Below are 26,723 nucleotides of genomic sequence, written 5' to 3'. Positions count from 1 at the left end.
GGTGAGTATCAGATAGGTAATAGAGCTACAAATATATTTAGGATATATAATAGAAAAGAATAATAACAGTCACAAGTTTATCTCACACTAACAATTTATAAGCTGAAAGTGTACTAGTGCATCAGAAGGCAGGTTAGGAAATCATAGACACCATATAGTCACACCACTGCCCTTACTTCTCCAACTCCATTAAACTAATAGAAAAACAGTAGATTAGATTTAAGTTCAAAACTGACACGTAAAAGAAAAAGGATGGATTCATTAATGTTGATTCTAACCTGTTGAGCAAAATTGAAACAGTAGTGTGCTATGTCTGGTCCAGAATGAGGTTCCGATGGCTGGGGCATGACGTTGATAGTAGCTAACAATTTTCTTGCGTCGAGAAGTGTAACACCAATACTCTTTCTGCAATCATTAGTACACTCATTCAGGTGTTCTCTGGCTTTAGAGGCTTCATCCAGATGCTTCTGTTGATCCACTATGAGCTGCATCATTTCAGCTTCAGTATAGTTAATAGAGCTACAGAAATGCTGGAGTGTCAATGGTTTAACTCTAAACTTACTCTTCAGCCAATTCATAAAGTTGTTTAAGAATAATACCTTTGGTATTTGTAGTTGTACTGCTGACAGGTTCAACCTACGTAGATCGGTGCTAGGTTACGATATTATTCGCCAAGGCATCACCGCTCTCCATATTCTTCGAAAGCTTCTCAGGGACCTAGGTGCCATCATGTCGGCCACACAAGAATTGACATCATCATATAACCCGGCCCAGTCAAGTCTGATGGTAGTACCTTGACTTCTGCTTTATTTAATCATAATTTTTAATGGAGAAAAACCAAATTAACGACGAACAACGGGACAAAAGAGCCTTCTATAATTGAGCATACCTATTGTTCTTATTGGTGACTCAGATATTTAAATACCTGCTACTTTTCCTGGTAGAGAAAGTGCATAAATACTACTGACTCTTTCCAGAAAATCAACAATAGCTTCGGCCTCAAAGTTTATCGATCGGTTATTTCGCCCTCTGTAATTAAAATTCCTGGGGATTGGACCGTACTCCTTGTAGTGAGTAGTTAGTGCTGCCAATCTCCTCTAACCAATAGCATTGATGTAGAGAAATACATTCCTACATATCTCATTTCCTAAATAAATCATACAGACAACCAATGTGATAATGGTATCAAAAGATGATTACGTTCTACTGTGGGTTGTGGTTATTCAAATTCCAAGAGTTAACATTTTCACACTGACCTTCAAGGGGGTAGCAGACTCTGTGCTTTTTGCGCTGCTTGGCAGCATGACTGGTGATGTTTCTTAACACCAGATCTAGCTATGTTAGTGGCAATTTGTCCCAACACAACCATATCCAATGGTTCTTTCGGTAATCCTTGATGCACAGTTGTAATGAGGTTCATTTGTTCAGATGACATAAAACTGGCACACATTTCCCTACATTTTCATCTGCTTATTAGTTTGATGTCAACAGCTAGAATGGGAATGTTATCAGCTGAAGAGATTATGTTAGACTCTTTTTAAGCTTGATCTTCTCTCCAGGTGAAAAGCAGCACATTCTCCAGAGACTGTCGAGATTGTTTTCCCAGATGTAGCACAGCAGGTAAGACATACTGGTAGAGCTGCCTGCTATGGTAGGCTTGCCCAACAGGTGTCTTTGGTAAAACAAGGTTTTCCATTACATCTAAGACAATAGTGATTCTATCATCAGTGGTGGCATTCAGCTTGTCATAAAATACTCTCGCTTTACGCCTGTGAACAATCAATGAAGCAACATTAACCGCTTTATCCTCTGCTGAGAAGGTGGAGTCTTTGATTTTCAATTTCAACTGAGTGCGAGTTGCACATACATCAGTATGTGGAGAGCCAAATCCAATGTTGAAGCTATAAAAGGAAAACCCTCATCAAAAGTAACTATACTTTACTACACTGTTCCGGTCAGGATTCTCTGCCACAAAGATGTTGTAGAGCCGGCGAATGTTGTATTGAGAACTTAGGTACTTTCTTTCAGGTGCACCTAAAAATAGAACAGTGAAAAGTATAAGCCGCTTCCAGTAAATTCTATTTAACTCATACTACTAGAGTATAACATAAATTTCAAGTCACAGAGTGAAAAAAATGGAAATGACTGGTTTTGGAAATGAACTTCTCAAATGGTATAGGTCTATGATTAATAATTAGTTGTCCAGTGTGCCGATGATAATAATATTTTTTATAAAAACATAAATGTCCATTAAGAATCAATTTTTATGTTGAGTGGAAAGTCATCTCGTGCAGTTGTAGTATTGTGTTGATCAGAGTTGAATTTCTAGATAAGTTGAAGTAAAATGGAGTACTGAGATCCTCAATAGTTATGTCTGAGTAATTGTAGTATTCTGAAAAAAAAATTGGTTAAATAATCAATGGCCTACTTATGTAAAGCATATTTTGGCTGGAGGAGCACTAGATGTCAGTTTAAAGATAGAAAATTAAGATTTAAATATAATTAACTAATCCAAGGTCGCAACTTGTCTCTCTAACCTTTTTTAGTTAACGAGTCAAGGTAGAGTTTATGCATTATGAAAACAGTCTAAATCGAAGCTGTGTGCCCTTTCGTTGGTTGTACATAAATCTTTGAGTGAGAGGGACAACAACTACGTACCGGTGTGGACATCTATGTCGGTGAATAATTTGAGTGCTTTTGATGCGCGAATTTGTAAAGATGACAGAAGAAAGCTATTACGGATATCGACGGTTTTATAATTTTCTAAATAAATGTTCAATAAATCAAAATTAATCATAATAGTTAAATTTGTATTGGAACAATCAATCTTGAAAATTATAGGCGAATGCAAACAGATATAGTGAAACAGGTTAAGCTATGAATTACTTCTGCTTAAGATGGTTTTTCGAATATCCCAAAATACATATATGGCTAATTTATTATTTTATTTTTGTCATAATACCAACAGAGAAGAAAAAACACTCATTTAGCTAGTTGCAAGGTAGTAAGACAGCCAGGTGTTGATCTTCTAAGTTACATGTATGCTGTAGTTCATCAGGAGTTGTCATAATATGACAACTAATATTGTCAACAATATGGCAAGTAGTTCAGCAGATGTATTATACATGTGTGTGCTGAACTATCTGTTTTAACATCCCATGGCGACAAATCCTCGATGTGCTGAATGCCGTGCCACAGAATGCCAAGAATGTCCTTTGCCTGCACCATATGAGAAACCCACTGATCATCAAACCTAACAACCAAACATTCTCTTAGTTAACCATTTGAACCCTTGGCATCCTCATCAAGGTGCATCAGTTTCTCTGAGCAATTTCCCAAAAAGTAGGATGTTTTTAATCTTTGAATAAATATGCCTATATCTGCTCATCAAATGATATTTGGTAACGCATTGAAAAATAAGTCTATAAACCATCTGCAAATGTTAACAAACAATGACAATTTTTTGCATGCAATTTTTTGGCATGCAAAGCATGGTTTACAATTTCGTAGCTGCTTGCTGATATCACTAAACCATAGGTGCGCAATTGTGTCAAATACATGAAGGGAGATTGCACCCAGTTGCATTCTATAGTAGGGTGCTTAACGAGGCTGAAAAGCGATATGGTGTTTTTGAGAGAGAAGGATTGGCTATTTTTGACTCAGTAACACACTTTAGACACTTCTTACTTGTACACGAGACTACGGTATACACTGACCATAGCGCCTTACAATGTCTAATGACTTGCAAACATGGCAATAACCGATTAGCAAAGTATTCTCTAAAACTACAGGAATACAATTTGAAAGTAGTATATAAGCCTGGCAAATATCATACGGTGCCTGGCTAGGAATGCAAAGCATGGTTTACAATTCCGTAGCTGCTTGCGCATTGTGTAACCAACGAAAGAGGTCTCACGCTTATCCAGTACTACCCCTAGAGATTATAGAGACTGAGAGACCCTTTCATAGACTGAACATGGACATTTGTGGCAGATTGCCAATGACTCAGGCAACACTTACTTGCTCTCCAGTGTGCCTTTTCTAAATTTGTGATAGCGATACCTTTGGTAGATAAAAGTGCCCAGACAGTGGCTAAGGCACTGATTTCTCATGTGGTGTTACCTCGCGGCGTTCCAACAATATTAATATCTGACAATGGATCAGAGTTTGCTAATGCATTAATGAGTGAGCTAGCCGAAATGCTAGGGATTGACAAAAGGCATAGCACACCTTACCACGCGCCTACCAATGGTTTAATTCTTTAGTACATATGCCTACCTTATGTCAACTGTTGTGAATCGTCATCAAAGTAATTGGGATGAGCTTACACCTTACGTTATCTCAGCATTTAACAATACTTCACACGCTAGCACAGGCTTTACGCCTACCTACTTAGCTTTTGGACGGGAGTTGGACTTGCCATTTGACTTGTGCATACCTACGACTCTACCTAGATCACTAAATGAGGACATGAATGTAGCGGAACTGACTCGTCATTAGTTGGCAGACGCATGGTGTATAGCCAGTGACAACTTGGACTCTGCGCAGAAAGCTTATAAACTGTACCATGACATGCAGATTAGTAGTCATAGCTTCAAGGAAGCTGACATAGTGTATATATCCGTACCTAAGACATTACCTGGACAAGTTAAGAAATTCACAAAAACTGGCACGGACCATATATAGTCACTGGAATATGGTCACTTAATGCCTATGTGCGATCTTTAGGGCTTGATGGTAAACCAACAGGCGTACCTTTTGTGGTGCACATGGAACGCCTAAAAAAAGCCACAAAGCCAATAGAATGTCATGACCCGCCTAAGTATATAGGGAAACTGCACCACGTAGGGAACTTTGCGACGGCACAGTGAATACTAAGACAACTGACGCAGACGAGAAACGACAACCACCACAACCCAAACCAAGGTATAACTTGAGACCAAGACATTAAGATGAGCCAAAGATTTGAATTTTGACGAAGAAAAAAAAGATTTTTTTTGAAGTAAATAGGTTACATTATATATATACGAAGTAAAATAAAATAAAAAAGGGATTTTTTTTGTAATAAATGGTGAATTATAATATGTAGTTTATATTATATAAACTACATATTATAATTGTAGTAGCTAAATTAGCTACTACAATTATATAGCTTCGCCTATAGCTACCATGCATATATATATGCATGGTAGCTATAGGCGGCCTCTGGTTACTTCTTCTGTCTCATTCCTGCAAAGGAACATGGTGTGAATGAGCATGTGCGGTAGAGCGTAATATGGGATGTAAAAGAAATTAAGGAGGCTACAGTGGGTACGGACGTAATGGCATAAGCGTAGTACTCACCCAATAACCATCCCAGCAGCTCGACGGCTGCGGTGGATAGCAACGGGCTAATCGTCAATAGTAATGGTAACCACTTGGGGATGTCCCAAGTGACCCTCCAGTTCTTCCATCAAAATTTACACTATTTTATCAACTTTTGCCAAAAATAACAAGTTTTAAAAACCTGTATTGAAAGGTTTTTTCAAATGATTAATACAAAAAGTAAAACAAAAATTCAGTCTCTAAATTTATCTCCAGAATCTCTCCTTGGTGTGGTAAACCTTGAAACAGTTGGCCTCTCCTAAACCGACACAAAGGAAAATGTTGCAGGATGACCACTTGTATACTGTCTTTCGCAGCAATATGAAGTCCATATGAAGACATATGAAGTCTATATGGACTCTTTCGCCGTCCATATGAAGCATCTGCACTCTGAAAAACATATCGGAGCAAACAACACATCTGTGGTTTGTTGAAAGTGTCTGCTCTCTCTGCCATGTCAATTGGCTGCATCTGACTATTCCGAAGACGCCCTTCTGCGTGCACTTGACGTCCAGAATACAGAAAAGCTTTTTGTCTGTAACCCCTACATGTTCTGTGCACAACTTCTGTATATACCGATGAAAAGTTAGCCTCCTTGTAGCCTGAAATTAGGCAATCAAGTTTTTATAGGATTTCATATATGAGTTATAGGCAGCCTACATGAAGAGTTTTACGGTCGACCATGGCCAGCGATAATGACGTCTATAACGCTGTAACTTTGTTAACTGATCATTTTTATTTGGGCAATCCACTTTGTCCCTTTTGTGAGTTCTGGCTTTGTGCCTCGAAACATGTTCAGCTGGTTTGGAAACTTCACTTGATGTTACAAAGTAGATTGGTTTTTTGTCACACCAGACAATAGCCGCAGTTTCCATTGAACAGTAGCTGGTTTTCATCTCAGTTCATCTGCCTCCCTACTAGCTGCTTAGAAAAATTCATTCTGGCTGTTATTGCAGTTTCGGTCATGAGAGTACTACATCTAAGCAGCAAATGCTTACAACGAGCCACAGTTGTGTAATACCTGTCCTTGTACAAAAGGTAGCGTTGTCAAGCATATGGACACTGCTGTTCGCTTGTGTCGCTTTCATCAACACAATGCGGCATGGACCAGATAGCAAGAAAAATATTGCGAGACATTATTTTACCAAAGCTAGGACTTAGGTTATTTCGTGATGTTAATCAAAATGAAAGTAGGACTCATACCTATCATTGTGCACAATCATCTCCATTAGTATTCTTATTCCAAAGAAAGCCTTGAGCTCAAGAAGATACAAATTTTTGAATGATTTAGTTAGATAATTATTAGTTTTTGCGACTCAAATAAATTCAAAGGTCTGACATTGGGAAAGTCAGCAGGTAAAGTTCTTTATGCCATGGTTTTCATTGGGAGTAAATGGTAACTGTTGAAAAGTAGCATGATCTACATCCCATCCAGGCGTGCCTCCATTTAGTACTGGTTGATAATCCTTACTCCTGCCTTGTCCACCCACCCCTATGCCTGTCTGCAGTTTCGACTTGAATCTCCTAAATCTTGATTATTCTTATGTCTGCATGTTCTTCTTTTAGCCCTTTTAAGTATTGGAGGAGCTGCACCATCACTATCAGAGATATGATGATCATCAGCACCAATCTAACTTCCCTGTTTGACTACGACATTTTGGGAATTACCACTTCCGAGCTCGGTTAAAATGTTTGAGGAATTATAAGATCGATTGAGCACACCTTCATTATCACTTTCTGATCCAAAATCATCATAAAATTATAACTAAAATCACGTAACTCTTCATCTGCATCACCATCATCCATTGCATCCAACACCTGAGTTGTATCAAATCTTTTAGCCATATCATCATCGAAAACTTCTGTTAAAACAGAGAAGTTGTTAAATATTTTTAATGGGGAAAGGCATATGGCAGTAAAAACTTATTTTTGGCTTTTGTAGTTGTTTTTGATTTCATTTGTTTGAGACGTGACCATTAGTTAAGGTCTCTTGTTTTTAGGTTTTTTGTTTATCCCTTTTTCATTTCATGTAATAATTTTTGCTAGTTGTAACAACTTACAAGTCATTATTTTGATTTTAGATTATGAAGCCTCTCGATTATCAACCTAAATGCTAGAAATGAATAAAATAGAAATCAACAAATCCCAGAAATGAATTGCTGCACTGTAAAATAAATTAAGGTGTTCGCGAGTTTGGTCATTGTGTGAAGCAAGACACAAAGGCACGAATTATCGATATACAACTGGCTAAACATGTCAGAACATTATTTCATCCTAAATTACCAAAGATCAACTTTATCACTGCCAGCCATCTCGTTTCCTTACAGACTTAACACCACTTCACGCATCACAAGAGATCTGCAATCACACAATTTCGCCATGAAGCCTTAATCGACAAGGTGTGAAATAGAGGTCGAGTACAATCTCATAGAACTTTATTTTATTTATCTTACGACACTCATACTGTTTATATGAAATACTCATCAGACTCATTTTGACTTATTAGACTGTCACCACCTAATTGATACAATGAAGATATTTTTGTCTGAAATAATAATCAAAATGTGGAACAATGTTTATGGAACCTTCGGAAGAGGTCAACAACATTTTTCTCTTCATATTCTCACAATCGAATCTGTTATTTTGACGTGTTGATTCGGGTTTGCCATGGACATCTTTCTTATTCGTTCAGTGTCTGTGTATCTAGCATCCTGTGTAAATTGAAAGGTTTTTCGATTTACACAGGATATTTTATTTTATTGCATATTTTATTTACATCAGCATATTTTATTGCTCGCCAGTAGCTATTTATTGTTTGTTTTCACTGTTCCAGCTGTCTCTTGAGCTTTTGAATCCGTTCCTCTAGCTTCTTCCATTTTTTCTGCCTGCGAACTATCAGTTTCCCGGTAAATTGAAAGGTTCTTCTATTTAATTAATTGTTATCGTAGCAACTTGGTTCTAGGGATTCCAATGGTTTTGTAAATGGTATATACATGTAAAACTGTTTGAGAATCATTAATGGGCATAAATTAGTATTCAAGTCTTCGAGAGCATAATACAATAAAGTTTGATATGATCTACAAGCTCATTTCTTAATCGTTTCGATGATAGTAGTTTCACTACACTGCACCCAACTATCACAGAACTGATTGGTAACTACCGTGCAGAGCAATAAACCGTAGGTGTTCCTAGTCTTATTTTTCCTCAGCAAAGAGAACTGAAAGATATTTTATAGATACCATTCTAAATGAAAAAAGACGAAAGTGTGCTGTGTGTACAGCCAAGGCATCAGGAGCAAAGCTACAAAGAAACAAGATTAAGCACAGGGTGTAACGACTGGTGTAGGCCTCTGCAAGGCGACTGCTTATGAAAGTACGATACTTAGAGACAGTTATGCGAAGCATTGACGAAACATTTATTTGTGTTTACCTGTGTCATAGAAACAACAGAAGTATACAATGTTATATAAATAAGAGTATCAAACGGCTTTAATAAATCATGTTTTGGAAAATTAACTCGCAATTGCCCCAAAAAGTTGCCTGCGGAATGGTTAAAGATCTTGTGCAAGAGATATTTTTTGTGAAATCATCTGAGCTATAAGGGGGTTTCCAACATGTTTTGCATTGTCTACTATGTTTTTGTTTGCTTTGGTTTCTCGTTAGGGTCTGGTCTGATAGTTTTGGCATTCCTTACACTCAAAAACCACAAACCGTGAAAGAACCCGATTGATTGAGTCGAAGATTGGCATCGATGGTGATTTACTTCCTCTTGCCAAACAAGCGAGTACAGCAGTAAATCAGTGTTTTTCACTATAAGTTGTTCCTACAAACTCATTTTTATCTCTTTTAATTGAGCTTCATTCTCAGGTAGGTCAAAATAAACTAGAATTTTGTCCATGTTTTCAATAAGGTTCAGTGAATAGTCATAACTTCGTCAATCTTTATGACGCATCGTTAAAAACTGCCAATTTGGTTTTCTAGGTTGTCAGGGATAACTCGGATAACTAGATATATCTGTAACATAAGTCGTGAACCACATCAGGGAGTTGACTTGAAATCTTTAGAGTTGCATTCGAGTGTCTGACTATTTTAAAGCCATCAATCGTATCATGTGTGTGTAAAAACAAAACCAGTCCATTGCTGTCATTCAACCTATTTTGCAATCTCATCTTCCAGGACTACAGGTCAAAACAAAAATACTAGTCTAATCTACTGAATGATTTGTCTTTGTTTTGTTGACACGTTTAACGATCTATCATTACAAACTAGAATGTCATGGAAGTTGTATATATAATAGATATAACACTACATATATTGTTTTTTCACAAGTACGGCAAAATATTTTACCATTCAAATCAAGTTTGAGAAATTACCCCTACTTGACAGTTCGCTATTTGAAATTTTTTTACATTTTTTGATGTTATCTGGAATTTACGTCATAGGAAGTAGACATTATAGGAGCGTCTATTGTGGGGACAAAAAGTAGTATTTGGTGTGGTTGTCTGGTTACAGTTTTGTGAATTATTAGCAATTGAAAACAGCGTTGAAGCAAAGGGGTAGTCAACTATGTTTACTTGACCTAATTGTTTTAGACTGACAAGATCTTTTTCGAGTACTCATATGTTTACAGAGCATTTAGATCTTTAGATCTTTACATACCAAAGTGTTCTCTGTCAATCAACTGAGATGATATAATATACAATATATATTTTTAAAGTAAATGCTGGTCATTTTAAATTATTTCATTGACAGCATATTTTATTGCTCGCCAGTAGCTATTTATTGTTTGTTTTCACTGTTCCAGCTGTCTCTTGAGCTTTTGAATCCGTTCTAGCTTCTGCCATTTTTTCCGCCTGCGAACTAGCAGTTTCCCTGAAATGAAAATTATTGCATATAAATAAAAATGCATTTGAAAAGCGTTTATAGGTTTGCTATCAGTTCCACTATATATATATAATATATATATATTATATATATATATGTATTCCTTTCCATATATTCCTATATATATATATATTCTACTATACATATGCATAAATTAGAATTTCTTATAAACAATTAAGTATTGATCATAAATTGTGTCATTGACTATGTCATACAAGGTTTGCCAAAGAAAGTAGATTACAATGATCGTTCCCCTATTTTTTCGTACAAGAACAAACATTTTTCAGCAGCTGTGGCTCGTTGTTTATACAATACTTCTTCATCCTTTAAACATGAAATGAGAAGCCATATTAAAAGATGATTTCTTCCAACCACGTCATTAGAGTGGCTTTTCCAGACTAGACAAAAGAAAAAACACTTTGCTGAATAAACTTATAATATAATTAAGCTATACGGATTATCTTTTTTAAACTCAAAAGTTTGGGTGAAAATCCCATACCATTTTTATTTTAACTTTATTGAAGCTTTCTTATTTACAGCAGATTGTTGTTAGCTCAGTCCTTTAGGCTCCTAGCCTAAATAGTGGGAACTGCACATTCTCGTTGTCGTCAACATAATGTTTCATATGCACATATGCAGTAAAATATTTAAAATTTGTAGTGGGGGCAGCGGCTTTGTGAATGAATTACTCTGAAGAAGACAAAATCATAAATTGAGTGTCAATAAACTTCGCTGGTTTCAATGTTGAAACAGCAGAATAATACGAATGAGAATCAAAGGAAATTGGCGCATGATGTGTCATTATAAAATATAGTCTTAAAAGAAACTCTGCTGTTTTGCTGATAGATATTTTTGTTCTCAAGATTCAACGTATTCCACAAATATGAACTATATGCAATAGTTAGGGAAGCCAAATTGCGAAGCATCACTACTATTGTAAGGTACTGGACGTTGCCTGATTGTTTTGATTTTATTAGCTTTTTATGTTCACGTTCTACATCGTTGTTAGTCCGTGTGCTTATGTCTCGAAAATATACATTCCATACGCTGATTGGAATGATTCCATGTATAAAAGTATCATGGAAGTAGGCGAGTAATATCTCCATGGCTGGAAAATCTTTTGCAGCCTCCCTTACAAATTTTGATCTTAAACTACCACAATGATAAGAAATAAGAAAACATTAATTCATGATTCAGATGTCAGAGGAAGCATGCTGGAACTCATTCTATCAGATCTTTTATCGGATTTATAGGTGGCGAATTGGACGTTTGCTGCTTTGCACTCTTACAAAATACTTTGTAAAACTTTTTCATGGCAATTGGTAGCTCGTATTTTCTGGCCACTTTGAATTTACACTGAAGTTATGCTATATTCATACGTTATAGTATTTTTTGAAGAACACATGCGAGATGAAAAGTTTCATCCGATGTATTCGTTAGTGATAAAGTAATCGTTAGTCCTATCACCATATCAGGCGTATTTGCTTTTAACCGACTTTTTAATGCACTCATCTGCTAATCAGCATTTGTTCAAATGTTTATCATGTCAAGGCAGAAGACGTTTTTACTATGGGATATTCAAATGAAATTAATAAACATATAATAATACAAATCTTTATTACAATAATCATGCTAATTTAATACAACTTGCTCAAATGCCCCGATCACATGATGTGGAGGAAGGAAACCCATACTTGACAGTTTTTGTACAATATCTTGTACATTGCAATAGTTCTTATATGCCGATTGCAAGCCAAGAGCTGCCACCTTTCGCAAAATACTCTGCGTGATGTGAAAATAGCACCCACACATTTCTACATATGGCCATGCAGCTTTTATCGCTTCATGCAGACTAATCTCAAAACCGCAAACGACCTTCCCAGCACTCAATTCTTCAGTGCCCTAGACAACCTTGAGCATCTACAAATGTATAAAGCCGTTTACATTCAGGCATCAGTTTTGAAAAATTGCTCATGGTCTTCAGCAGCCTGCCTACTCTTAAAAAGATTTAAAAAGATCTAATTGATTCAGTACATCATGCAAAGTTTTATATACATTCAGGCAATAATACCTCAAGTATAATTAAATCAATGATGGGCTCTGTAGATTTGAAGATATAGTAGGCGTTCCTACAACGCAAATAATCTCTCTCAGGAACTTTTACATAATAGGGATTTTACGTTATACCAACAGGAAAATGCATGTAAATTGCTCAATCTGTACCAATACTTTCCCAAACTCACCCCTTTAAGGCCGCAAAAAGCAAAAAATAACTCTTTCAATTTGTTGGCTGTATCGTAACTGCAGTATTATTGATTTTCATTGACAACATTCATTTAAAACGATTTGCTTATTTTTTCTAAACAGTAAATAAAGTCTATTCAGCAAAGTGAAACTAATAACAAATATTTCAGACATCTACGAGAAAGCAAAACAAAAAAAAATTTTATTATAAAAATAGCGGTACTACCTGTTCGTCGTGTATCCGTATACAGGGGTCAAGGTTAGTATAAAAATATAACTATTGGTGGTACTCAAACTCGTGACATTCAGATAGGTAGACCGATGCTGTAACACATGCGCCAATCGATCGCTTTTAAGTATTTATGAACAATTGCGCGGCTACCTTATCCTCTGTTTTGTCGACACATTTGACGATCTATCCCGACAATTTACAATGTCACAGAAGCTATGTGTATAAATGTATAATAGTAATGCATGTAGTTTGTTCTTTTGCAAGTGCAGCGAGATGTGCTGCCATTCAAAGAGAATTTGAGAACTCACCCGACTTGACACTCTACGTTATATTTTTCATGTAGTGCGAAGCAAAAACTTCACATAAATTCCAAATAGCGTAAAGATTTAAGTTATAGGAGGTATACGTTATAGGAGTGTTCACTGTACTGAATGATTTTTATTTATTAAAACTCAATATTATCAGTTTCACCATGTAGCTCATTTTATAACATTGGCCCTTATATGTACACTAGTATATGTACACTAGTCAATGTAGAAGTTGGTAATCAAAATTACTTATTTCCAAGAAATTATTATTCAAAGAATACGTACCTCCTTATAGAGTGTTGTACTTTTTGAAGCCAACAAAGAGAATATTGTTAGCACCACTGTATCGGGATGGAGTATGTGGCAATGATAGAAACAATCTGCTGATATGGTAATGGTATGGCTTTAAAGGTTCCATCAATATAGGTAGTCTGCGAATTCCTGGCAATGGTAAGGCTTTCTTTTGTGGCGAATACCAATATTCCAGTTTTGTTTTTTGATAAGTGAAAAGTAGCTGATTAAAACTAACAGCTATAGAAAATGCCATTTCACAATTACAGTTAAAACTTGCACTTGAGATGGGCACCTTCAATTGTTATAGAACACACACCTTGATTTACTCACTAAGAATTACAACTACTGTTTGTCTGAAGAGTAGTTGACACCATTGTGAAAATATTATTATAATAATGCATCGAGTTAGATAACACATTTTCAAAAGTAACTGCGAGGACATAGAGAATTATTCTTTGACAATTATACTTGGTAAAACATAAATGGTCGGTTATCATGGGTACGTTGCCACTGTAGTGGTAATTGAACTTCTTCCAACAATCTTGGAGTTTTAGGTAGGTTGTTTCACCTGTTAAAAGCAAACTTGAATAAAAACTGCAAAAAGTGATGAGCAATCACAATATTGCGTAATATAGAATAGGCAGAATTCAGAATAGGCTGAACACTGGAAATTAATAAAAAGTAATGAGTCAGGATTGAAAAAATTCACCATTGGTAATTCAAAGGTATAATACCCTGATTTCAGTTCACATTACAATTTTGCGAGTTAGGTGTATTTTTAATGTTTTTCTTAGATTATGGTAGCTTTGTTAAATGCACATTGCCATTTGAGAAAAGAATAATAGATATTTTATTCCATCAATTGTATTAAGCTTCACTAACTAAACTGAATTCTGCTGAACTCAGCAGTTCTTTTATTTAGAACGGAGTAGCCCACAATTTTTCGACGCCGTGAAAATGGTGATTGCCCAAACAGTTCAAGATATCTTGACTAATTATTAAGTGTTAACTAGTTATTAGTTATCCATGTTACTAGACTAACGTGTTAGTAGCAGCCTCAACCCACCTCGCTCTCTCTAGCACACTCTACGCTGCGCCATACTCGGGAATTCGACATGTTGTATAGCCTCTTTTGCGTATGTCCTTTTAAGTGTATCGATTGGGTTCAGTGAAACTACCTACTCTAGATTTTTTCTCTACTATCATGCCATATTTTGCCTTCATTGGGAAGATGACTATGGTCTTCTGTGGCATACACCCTCACAAAATCACCTTCACGGGAGACAGGGTATCGCTGAGTTGTTATCCATACCCCGTACTGAAGCCAGCATCTCCAACGAGTTGAGCTCAAGAGGTTGCGGTTTTGCTGGTATCGATAGCCATCGTATATTAACACAAAATCTCCTCTGTTTCCGTGAATGACTTGTCCCCAAACATTATATCAAATTGCTGTACTGAATGATATCGACCTACAGTATTCTCTTCACTTTTCGCCTTAAAGCAACTAAGTATAATAAGCAATAAGTATATGTATGAGCTAAAATTTTAACAGAAGAATACTTGAAGTTGGAGCAACGGTAATTAAAGTTGTCTTGTTTAACTTTCAGTTTATACTTTGAAGTTGTGTACACTTTGCAAGCTATTCTTGCAAAGCATTGTTTGTATTAGTAGCCAACTAGACTCTCACAAACTCATGATACTGCTCAAAACTCCCTTATCTTATATCAGTTTATAATAATGTATAATAGTAATATTGTAAATAATATTCAGAGTTCATAATGAACCTGTTTGTATAAATGACAGTACAGCTGCCTGGGTTATCATTTTTTATTCCATGTCATTCATTAAAAATATGTGCTTAGTTGTTACTCATAACACTCTATGTCTACGCTTGGTTGGTCTATACTCGTATTTCAACTTGTTTTTTAATTAATTTTGTTAAAAATTTTTATCTTTTAACAAACATCTCAGCTGGAAAATACTGAAATCGCAAAGGGTGAGCCGCGACGTAGTGAGGGATTACTGTAATGATAAATCAATCAAAAGAAGAGCTTGTCTATTTTTGAGGCTATTTCAAGCAGTGCGCTTACAAACTAATAATATAGCTCTCTGAGCAACAATTGATCAATTTTATTTACTCAAGTTTGTGTGAGTTGAGCTAAAATTTAAAGTTGAAAATGTTAAAGTTTATCATGACGGAAGTTGGAACAATAGCTGTAGGCTTCAATGGGCTGCACTTCAGGGTTGAAAAACATTCCTTCACATCTAGCATGCTCTTCTCAAAGGGCAGTGCCTAAAGAAGAGAACAGGCGGATAGCGTTCTGAGTCAAATAGTTAAATTCTTAAAGACATCGTCACTGTAAAGTTTTCGCTTCGCATAATCTTCCGAGATAAAATTTCAAAATTCACTTTTACCTTTGTCCGATCAGCAAGTTTTGGTGCGCTGGTCCTTGGAAGAGGAGGATAACATTCCTCTACATCTATGCCTACATCTTCCAGGACTCCAAGTCAAAACAAATAAAAATACTAGTCTAATGTACTGAATGATTTGTCTTTTTGTTTGATCTCAGCCGCACAGAAAACAAGTTGGAAAGACAGTAGACACTTCTACAACGTAAATAGTCAGTTCCAAAAACGTATACGTCTTAGGGATTTTACATTATACAGACAGCAAAATATATGTAAATTGCCCGATCTGTTCCGAGAACTCTCCAAACTCACTCCTCTGGCCATACAATAAGAAAGAAACTGGACATAACTTTTTAATTTGCCCGCTCTACCATAACTGTAATATTATATTTTTTATCGACGACTTGTCTCCTTTTTTAGTCAATTCACTGGTTTTATAGACTCTGATTGCGGTACTTTTGCAATAAGATGATGGGAAACGCACACATGTGATTTCCATTTACAACAATTTGTTTACTTTTTTAAACAGCAAAGTATATTCTACAAAGTAAAACTGATACTATATTTTTATACACCTACAATAAAGCAAAACATTTTTTTCATCATAAAATGCAGTGCCTGCCTACCTATTCGTCGCATATCTGTATTTAGGGGTCAAGGTTAGAATAGAAGATAAGTTTTCGCGATACTCCTAACTCGTGACATTCAAATTGGTACACCGATGCTGTAGCACAAATCGATCGCCTTTAAGTAGACTGTTCATCAACAACTGCGCAGCTAGCTATTCTTTGTTTTGTTGACACGTCTAACGATCTATCATTACAAACTAGAATGTCATGGAAGTTGTATATATAATAGATATAATACTACATATATTGTTTTTTCTCACAAGTGCGTCAAAATATTTTACCATTCAAATCGAGTTTGAGAAGTTACTCCTACTTGACAGTTCGCTATATGACATTTTTTTATATTACCTGGAATTTACGTTATAAGAAGTAGACATGAAGCGTCTATTGTGGGGACAAAAAGTAGTATTTGGTGTGTTTGTCTGGTTACAGTTTTGTGTATTAGTAGCAATTGAAAACAGTGTTGAAGCAAAGGGGTAGTCAACTATGTTTACTTGACCTAATTGCTTTAGACTGACAAGATCTTTTTCGAGTACTCATGCTTACAGAACATTTAGATCTTTACATACCAAAGTGTTCTCTGTCAATCAACTGAGATGATATAATATACAATACATATTTTTAAAGTAAATGCTGGTCATTTTAAATTATTTCATTGACAGCATATTTTATTGCTCGCCAGTAGCTATTTATTGTTTGTTTTCGCTGTTCCAGCTGTCTCTTGAGCTTTTGAATTCGTTCCTTTAGCTTCTGCCATTTTTTCCGCCCGCAAACTACCAGTTTCCCTGAAATGAAAATTATTGCATATAAATAAAATTGCATTTGAAAAGCGTTTAGAGGTTTGCTATCAGTTCCACTATATAATATATATAGTATATATATATATGTATTCCTTTCCATATATTCCTTTATATATATATTCTACTATACATATATATATGCATGAAATAGAATTTCTTATAAACAATTAAGTATTGAGCATAAATTGTGTCATTGATGATTGCACAGAAGGTTTGCCAAAGAAAGTAGATTAGAATGATCGTTCCCATATTTTTTCGTAAAAAGACAAACATTTTTCAGCAGCTGTGGCTCGTTGTTTATACAATACTTCTTCATCCTTTAAACATGAAATGAGAAGCCATATTGAAAGATGACTTTTTCCAACTACATCATTAAAATGACTTTTCCAAGCTAGACATAAGAGAAAAAACACTTTGCTGAATAAACTTATAATATAATTAAGCTATACGGATTATCTTTTTCAACTCAAAAGTTTTGGTGAAAATTTCATACCGTTTTTATTTTACCTTCATGGAAGCTTTCTTATTTACAGCAGATTGTTGTTAGCTCACTCTTTTAGGCTCCTAGCCTGAATAGTGGGGACTGCACATTCTCATTGTCGTCAACATAATGTTTCATATGCACATATGCAGTAAAATTTTTAAAATTTGTAGTGGGGGCAGCGGCTTTGTGAATGAATTACTCTGAGGAAGACAAAATCATAAATTGAGTGTCTATAAACTTTGCTGGTTTCAATGTTGAAACAGCAGAATAATATGAATGAGAATCAAAGGAAATTGGCACATGATGTGTCATTATGAAATATAGTCTTAAAAGAAACTCTGCCTGTATACTGCTAGTAAGAATTGTTTTGCTGACAGATATTTTTGTTATCAAGGTTCAACGTATTCCACAAATATGAACAATATGCAATAGCTAGGGAAGCCAAATTGCAAAGCATCATTCCTATTGTGAGGTAGTGGACGATGCCTGATTTTTTTGATTTTATTAGCTTTTTATGTTCACCTTCTACATCGTTGTTAGTCCGTGTGCGTATGTCTCGAAAATATACATTCCATCGCTGATTGGAATTATTCCATGTATAAAAGTATCATGGAAGTAGGCGAGTAATATCTCCATGGCTGGAAAATCTTTTGCAGCCTCCCTTACAAATTTTGATCTTTTTAAATTACCACAATAATAAGAAATAAGAAAACATTAATTCATGATTCAGATGTCAGAGGAAGCATGCTGGAACACATTCTATCAGATCTTTTATCGGATTTATAGGTGGTGAACTTGGACGCTTGCTGCTTTGCACTCTTACAAAATGCTTTGTAAAACTGTTTCATGGCAATTGGTAGCTCGTATTTTCTGGCCACTCTAAATTCACACCGAAGTTATGTTATATTCATACATCATAGTATTTTTTGAAGAACATATGCGAGATGAAAAGTTTCATCCGATGTATTCGTTAGTGATAAAGTGATCGTTAGTCCTATCACCACCATATTTCGGTAATCAGGTGTATTTGCTTTTAAACAACTTTTCGATGCACTCATCTGCTAATCAGCATTTGTTCAAATGTTTATCATGTCAAGGCAGAAGACGTTTTTACTATGGGATATTCAAATGAAATTAATAAACATAATAATAAAAATCTTTATTACAATAATCATGCTAATTTAATACAACTTGCTCAAATGCCCCGATCACATGATGTGGAGGAAGGAAACCCATACTTGACAGTTTTTGTACAATATCTTGTACATTGCTATAGTTCTTATATGCGGATTGCAAGCCAAGAGCTGCCACCTTTTGCAAAATACTCTGCGTGATGTGAAAATAGCACCCGCACATTTCTACATATGGCCATGCAGCTTTTATCGCTTCATGCAGACTAATCTCAAAACCGCAAACGACCTTCCCAGCACTCAATTCTTCAGTGCCCTTGACAACCTTGAGCATCTACAAATGTATAAAGCCGTTTACATTCAGGCATCAGTTTTGAAAAATTGCTCATGGTTTTCAGCAGCCTGCCTACTCTTAAAAAGATTTAAAAAGATCTAATTGATTCAGTACATCATGCAAAGTTTTATATACATGCAGGCAATAATACCTCAAATATAATTAAATCAATGATGGGCTCTGTAGATTTGAAGATATAGTAGGCGTTCCTACAACGCAAATAATCTCTTCCAGGAACTTTTACATAATAAGGCTTTTACGTTATACCAACAGAAAAATGCATGTAAATTGCCTAATCTGTTCCAAGATCTTCCCAAACTCACCTCTTTAAGGCCGCAAAAAGCAAAAAATAACTCTTTAATTTGTTTGCTGTATCGTAACTGCAGTATTATTGATTTGCATTGACAACATTCATTTAAAACGATTTGCTTATTTTTTCTAAAGAATAAATAAAGTCTATTCAGCATAGTGAAGCTAATAACAAATATTTCAGACGTCTACGAGAAAGCAAAACAAAAAAAATTTTACTATAAAGTTAGCGGTACTACCTGTTCGTCGTGTATCTGTATGCAGGAGTCGAGGTTAGTATAAAAATTCAACTTTTGATGGTACTCAAACTCGTGACATTCAGATAGGTAGACCGATGCTGTAACACCTGCGCCAATCGATCGCTTTCAAGTATTTATGAACAATTGCGCGGCTACCTTATCCTCTGTTTTGTCGACACATCTGACGATCTATCCCGACAATTTAGAATATCACAGAAGCTATGTGTATACATGTATAATAGTAATGCACGTAGTTTGCTCTTTTGCAAGTGCAGCGAGATGCGGGGGTCCTACCACACAAAGCTGTCGTCAGAATAGTCACTTTTAAAATCACTGTCGTCACTTTTAAAATCACTGTCGTCACTTTTAAAATCACTGTCACCTTTTTCAAATTGGTAACCAAAACAACCTCTTTCTTCACATTCGTTATTTTAATACAAATATCTATACTGGTGGCACTGGGTTGCGTTAAAAATCTGAAACTCGCTAGGTTTAAACTTCTGCTAACCAAAAGCATGGCTCAACCAGCGACCTTCACAAACATATTAGTGATGTTTGGGAGCGTTGCTGATTACTCCGCGAAGAGTGACAGCCGTCTTAGGTTTTTAGAGCTATATTTCTTGTACTGAAAATAGACCGAGATTGCCTTTAATAATCACTGTCAGTCACAGACTTGGAAACGGATTTGCTGTCAATGTCGTGGCATTTCATTGCTTCAATTATTTGGCAGTCTATAAATGCTGGGCCAGATGCTTCAAACCAAAACTAGTAAAGTTTCGGTTGACCGTGGTGATTTACGAACAAATAATAAGTTAGTAACGGTACGGCAACACGTAACAAAATTTCCGTTGGTTCTAACCAAAATCACGAAATGATTGAAACACACAGAATTATTCTGCGCTGCTAGAATCGTGCTAGCGAGCACGATCTCAGCAGCTTTTGCAATTAGTATAGTCCAAGAGACGTATAATGACACACAATAGTAAAAGTATAAGTGCAAATCAACATAGTACACACGATGCAACTGCTTAGATTGCGTTATTGAATGCATTTATTGTTTGGACGCTATAGCTACAATTTGTTTATTTTTTAATTATATTTCCTTTTTAGCAGCAAAAGTTTTGCGGTAGAGAATGTCGACATCTCTAGCCCAAACAAGTCAGTTGCATCGTATTTACTATGATAACTTTCTGTAATAATTTTCTTGTGTGTCGCATTATGTTTTCGGACTACATATATCTTAAAATTTGCTAAAGTCGTGTTCGCTAACTAAAAATAGCGCGACTTAGACAGTTTTATCGTGTGTTCTATGTTGAAATGCTTTCGTATTTTTATTGTGTGTCACGGTACATGTCTAGGACTATACTAATTGCTAAAGCCGCTAGAATCGTGCTCGCTAATAATTTGTTTAATCTGTTAAAAGCGTTCGTCGACGAACTCGGTGGGCATGCGCAGCTCAAATAATTCTGTGAATTTTGACTGATTAATTCTGCGTTTTTCGTGATTTCGGCCAGAACTCCGAACCAACGAAAAATTCGTTACATGCAGCCGTACCTTTAGTAATCCTATTTACGCAATCCTCGTCACCTACATTGGTAAATGGTCGTCTCGTCTGTCACTTTTTAAATATCCCTGTCGTCGGGTCGTCAGAATCGTCACAAAACATGGGAGGACCCCCAGATGTGCTGCCATTCAAAGAGAATTTGAGAACTCACCCGACTTGACACTCTTCGTTATATTTTTTTATGTAGTGCGAAGCAAAAACTTCACAAATTCCAAATAGCGTAAAGATTTAAGTTACAGGAGGTATACGTTATAGGAGTGTTCACTGTACTGAATGATTTTTATTTACTAAAACTCAATATCATCAGTTTCACCATGTAGCTCATTTTATAACATTGGCCATTATATGTACACTAGTATGTACACTAGTCAATGTAGATGTTGGTAATCAACATTGCTTATCTTCAAGAAATTATTATTCAAAGAATACGTACCTCCTTATAGACTGTTGTACTTTTTGAAGCCAACAAAGAGAATATTGCAGGCACCACTGTATCGGCAACAGTGGCATGGATAGAAACAATCTGCTGATATGGTAATGGTATGGCTTTAAAGGTTCCATCAATATAGGTAGTCTGCGAATTTCTAGCAATGGTAAGGCTTTCTTTTGTGGCGAATACCAATATTCCAGTTTTGTTTTTTGATAAGTGAAAAGTAGCTAGATTAAAACTAACAGCTATAGAAAATGCCATTTCACAATTTACAGTTAAAACTTTGCACTTGAGATGGGCACCTTTAATTGTTATAGAACACACACCTTGATTTACTCATTAAGAATTACAACTACTGTTTGTCTGAAGGATAGTTGACACCATTGTGAAAATATATTATTATAATAATGCATCGAGTTAGATAACACATTTTCAAAAGTAACTGCGAGGACATAAAGAATTATTCTTTGACAATTATGCTTGGTAAAACATAAATGGTCGGTTATCATGGGTACGATGCCACTCTACTGGTAATTGAAATTAATTGAATTGGAATAAAAACTGCAAAAAGTGATGAGCAATCACAATATTGCGTAATATAGAATAAGCAGAACTCAGAATAGGCTGAACACTATGGAAATTAATAAAAAGTAATGAGTCAGGATTGAAAAAATTCACCATTTTTAATTCAAAGGTATAATACCATGATTTCAGTTCCCATTACAATTTTGCGAGTTTGGCGTGTTTTTAATGTTGTTCTTAGATTATGGTAGCTTTGTTAAATGCACATTGCCATTTGAGAAAAGAATAATAGATATTTTATTCCATCAATTGTATTAAGCTTCACTAACTAATCTGAATTCTGCTGAACTCAGCAGTTCTTTCATTTAGAACGGAGTAGCCCACAATTTTTCGACGCTGTGAAAAATGGTGATTGCCCATACAGTTCAATATATCTTGACTAATTATTAAGTGTTAACTAGTTATTAGTTATCCATGTTACTAGACTAACGTGTTAGTAGCAGCCTCAACCCACCTTGCTCTCTTTAGCACACTCTACGCTGCGCCATACTCGGGAATTCGACATGTTGTATAGCCTCTTTTGCGTATGTCCTTTTAAGTGTATCGATTGGGTTCAGTGAACCCAACTTCTCTAGATTTTGTCCCTGCTATCATACCTTATTTTGCCTTCATTGGGAAGATGACTATGGTCTTCTGTGGCATACACCTTCACAAAATCACCTTCACGGGAGACAGGGTATCGCTGAGTTGTTATCCATGCCCTGCACTGAAGCCAGCATCTCCAACGAGTTGAGGTCAAGAGGTGACGGTTTTGCTGGTATCGATAGCCATCGTATATTAACACGAAATCTCCTCTGTTTCCGTGAATGACTTGTCCGTAAAAATTATATTAAATTCCTGTACTGAATGATATCGACCTACAGTATTCTTTTCACTTTCCGCCGTAAAGGAACTAAGTATAAGAAGCAATAAGTATATGAATGAGCTAAAATTTTAACAGAAGAATACTTGAAGTTGGAGAAAAGTAGATTGAAGTTGTCTTGTTTAACTTTCAGTTTATATTTCAACTTGTTTTTTAATTGATTTTGTTAAAGTTTTTATCTTTTAACGAACATTTCAGCTGGAAAATACTGAAATCGCAAAGGATGAGCCGCGACGTAGTGAGGGATTACTGTAATGATAAATCAATCAAAAGAAGAGTTTCTCTATTTTTGAAGCTACTTCAAGCAGTGCGCTTACAAACTAATAATATAGCTCTCTGAGCAACAATTGATCAATTTTATTTACTCAAGTTTGTGTGAGTTGAGCTAAAATTTAAAATTGAAGATGTTAAAGTTTATCATGACGGGAGTTGGAACAATAGCTGTAGGCTTCAATGGGCTGCACTTCAGGGTAGAAAAACATTCCTTTACATCTAGCATGCTCTTCTCAAAGGGCAGTGCCTAAAGAAGAGAACAGGCGGATAGCGTTCAGAGTCAAATAGTTAAATTCATAAAGACATCGTCACTGTAAAGTATTCGCTTCGCATAATCTTCCGAGATAAAATTTCAAAATTCACTTTTACCTTTATCCGATCAGCAAGTTTTGGTGCGCTGGTCCATGGAAGAGGAGGATAACATTCTTCTGCATCTAACATACTTTTCTCAAAGGGCAGTGCCTAAAGAAGAGTACAAGCCAATAGCATTCTGAGTCAAATAGTTAACTTCTTAGACATGGTCACTGTAAATTATTAGCTTGGCGTTATCTTCCGAGATGAAATTTCACAATTCAATATTTGCTTTTAGCTGAGTCGCGGGTTTCAGTGTGCTGGCTCTTGGAAGAAGAGGATAACATTCTTTTGCATTTAGCGTACTCTTCTCAAAGGGCAGTGCCCAAAGAAGAATACAAGTGAATAGCATTCTGAGTCAAATAGTTAAATTCTTGAAGACATCATCACTGTTAAGTATTCGCTTCGTGTTATCTTCCGAGATAAAATTTCAAAATTCACTTTACCTTTATCCGATCAGCAGGTTTTGGTGCGCTGGTCCATGGAAGAGGAGGATAACATTCTTCTGCATCTAACATACTTTTCTCAAAGGGCAGTGCCTAAAGAAAAGTACAAGCCAATAGTATTCTGAGTCAAATATTTAAATTCTTGAAGACATCGTCACTGTAAAGTATTCGTGTCGCGTTATCTTCCGGGATGAAATCTCAAAATTCAATTTTACATTTATCTGAGCAGCAGGTTTTGTTGCGCTGGTCCTTGGAAGAGGAGAATAACGTTCTTCTGCATCTATGCCTACATCTTGTAGGAGCTCCACAGACTCTTCTGATACTTGCCATGAGTCCTCCAATAAAACAACATCTGTTGACTGAAAGTATTCACAACTTATAACCCACCGCTAGCGGACCAAAAGATTTTGATTAACTTGCTTCATTTGCAAAACTGAAAGATAGTTTTGCGGCAGACTAACAAGTAATATTGTGATAAGCTTACCTTTCTTCTGGACGTAACTGGTACGTAATGGTTAAACAAAAAAGTTTTTCCATAAGTCAGTCGAACTGGACATGATATCAGCAACAGAAGACTTCTTTGTACGGACTCCTTGGCCGACAACTAAGCGAGACAGGACAGGCATCTGAAGTGTTGTCTGAGCAGGAAAAAAGGTCCGAATCGGACAGCCAACAACAGCACTAATAGCATAAATTGAGCTTATGCTTTGCCAGCATTCCAGTTGCGCAATATTCGCTACCAGCTGTTCAGCATTCACTATGTCTACCTCTGCACAATGACTGTAATTTTAAGAACAGTTATGATAGAATTTAATCTTTTTTCATTTCAAATAACATGAATAATTATTAAACTATTAAAAACTTTTTTGGATTTAATTAGGACTATACATAGTAAGTAAATAATGGGAGATTACTCTTCCATGTAAGACATGTAGTAAAATGTTAGGAGCGTTTTAATCAGCTATAGTTAGTTATAGCCTAGTTAGTTATATCTAAGAGCCTCAAGGACTGCTCCTAGATATATGTGACTGAATTTATTATAACTTTTATGTGGATCAAGCATTGTTTTTAATTATGGTACTGTTAAACGCATGTTGTTCGCTGCTTTTAATGAAACAGGTAAAAAACGTCTATTGAAACTAACAAATAATTCTCAAGCATAAAAGGATTATTTCTATGTCTAATAACTTTCGTGAGAGTGTTTAATCTTGCAAGTCTAATACATCGGCAGCCACCTGATTAAATTTGTTGTAAACATTTTGCACAAACAAATATTATAAGAGAAATGACACTTCTTGAATTTATGCTCACCTGGCATTACCGTAACTTTCTTTATGCGCATGAGCTTCAAATGCTCCAAGCAGACGAAGCACTGAATGAAACCTGTCACTACTGCAAATTCCTAGTGAGAGAGCGCGAAATAGGCAGTTTCCATCTCCAACTACATACAGGGAAACGTAGTTGGTAGCCACCACTGGAAAGTAATGTTGGAGAATGCTAGTGGAAACATTGCACCTCTTCATGCCTAGATAATAGAATAATCATAGCATCTATCCTCAAAGCAACTGCTGTAGTTAGGAAATTTTAACAGATTAAAAAGTGTTTACACATTCTCATATTTAGAAGACAGTTTTTCCATATGCCAATATCAAACAGCTATAAAAATAAGCTAGATAGTTAAGTATCCAATTTGCTAATTATTTAGGATTTTACAAAATGTCATCGAAAGTCTTGATTTAAGAAGTCTTTTTGAACATTTTCGGACGTAGTATTTCAAGAGTTGACCCAGAAGATGTCTCAATAAGACAAGAATGTTAGCAACTCTTGAATGGTTTACTGCGTTAGAGCAAAAGCATGAGGGAGACAAGTTGATATTCTGACTAGCCAAATTGCCGGTGTTGCACAGGTATTGAAAAACAGCTTATAAACGGTGACAGGTGATGTAGTTGCCTGCCATTTCCCTGGCACATTGCCAATGGCTAATTTGAGTAAGCTAGCTTACTGACAAGAGCTGTGAGAGCAAGCTTTAGTCAACTGCGGAGCACAGAGTGCTATGCGTATGTTAACCCAGACAACGACTCATGTTGCTCAGTGAACCCAATGTATCCCGTAGCTTAATTAGTTAGGTATATGCCTAGTGAATGGGAGATTCTGAAATTTAATTTCCTGATACGGATTTGTCATTGCTAGATACTAACCACTATTAATTAGACTGCCCTAAGCAATCAAACCACACTAACTAGTGATTGTGCAATTATTCAATATAAGCAGTTTGGTTTGCTAGCTTGGCCTCAAACTATAAATGCACGAATTGTTTAGTTTTTTGCATCATTATATAGACAAGAAAGAGTTTTATTACTATAAGTAACTTTTTTCATATTTGGCAAAGATTTAAAGACTTATAATAGTTAATTTGTTTTGATTGGCAAACATCTTAAATATTTCAAACATGGCTTAGGCATTCATACCACACTAACCAGAGTTAATGGGTTATGAATGCCTTAATGGCATAACAAACAAGCTTGTGGCAACATTATTGTATTATAATTAACCACA

The 26,723-nt window shown here is 35.8% G+C and overlaps 1 protein-coding gene across 1 annotated transcript in view; it reads left to right on the top strand.

Moving 5' to 3' along the window:
* LOC137390223 (leukocyte receptor cluster member 1 homolog) overlaps positions 1-8,415 on the top strand; it is a 36,565-nt gene extending 28,150 nt beyond the window's left edge. The window contains exon 8 of the mRNA XM_068076532.1: positions 7,446-8,415. Coding sequence (XP_067932633.1) covers positions 7,446-7,452 — 7 coding nt within the window. The 3' untranslated portion in view covers positions 7,453-8,415. The remainder of the gene's footprint in view (positions 1-7,445) is intronic.
* The last annotated feature ends 18,308 nt before the right edge of the window (positions 8,416-26,723 follow it).

This window comes from Watersipora subatra, chromosome 3, assembly GCF_963576615.1.
Source record: "Watersipora subatra chromosome 3, tzWatSuba1.1, whole genome shotgun sequence".
Taxonomy (NCBI): domain Eukaryota; kingdom Metazoa; phylum Bryozoa; class Gymnolaemata; order Cheilostomatida; family Watersiporidae; genus Watersipora; species Watersipora subatra.
The sequence above is the reverse complement of the archived record's forward strand: the minus strand, read 5'-3'. Positions and strand labels throughout refer to the sequence as shown.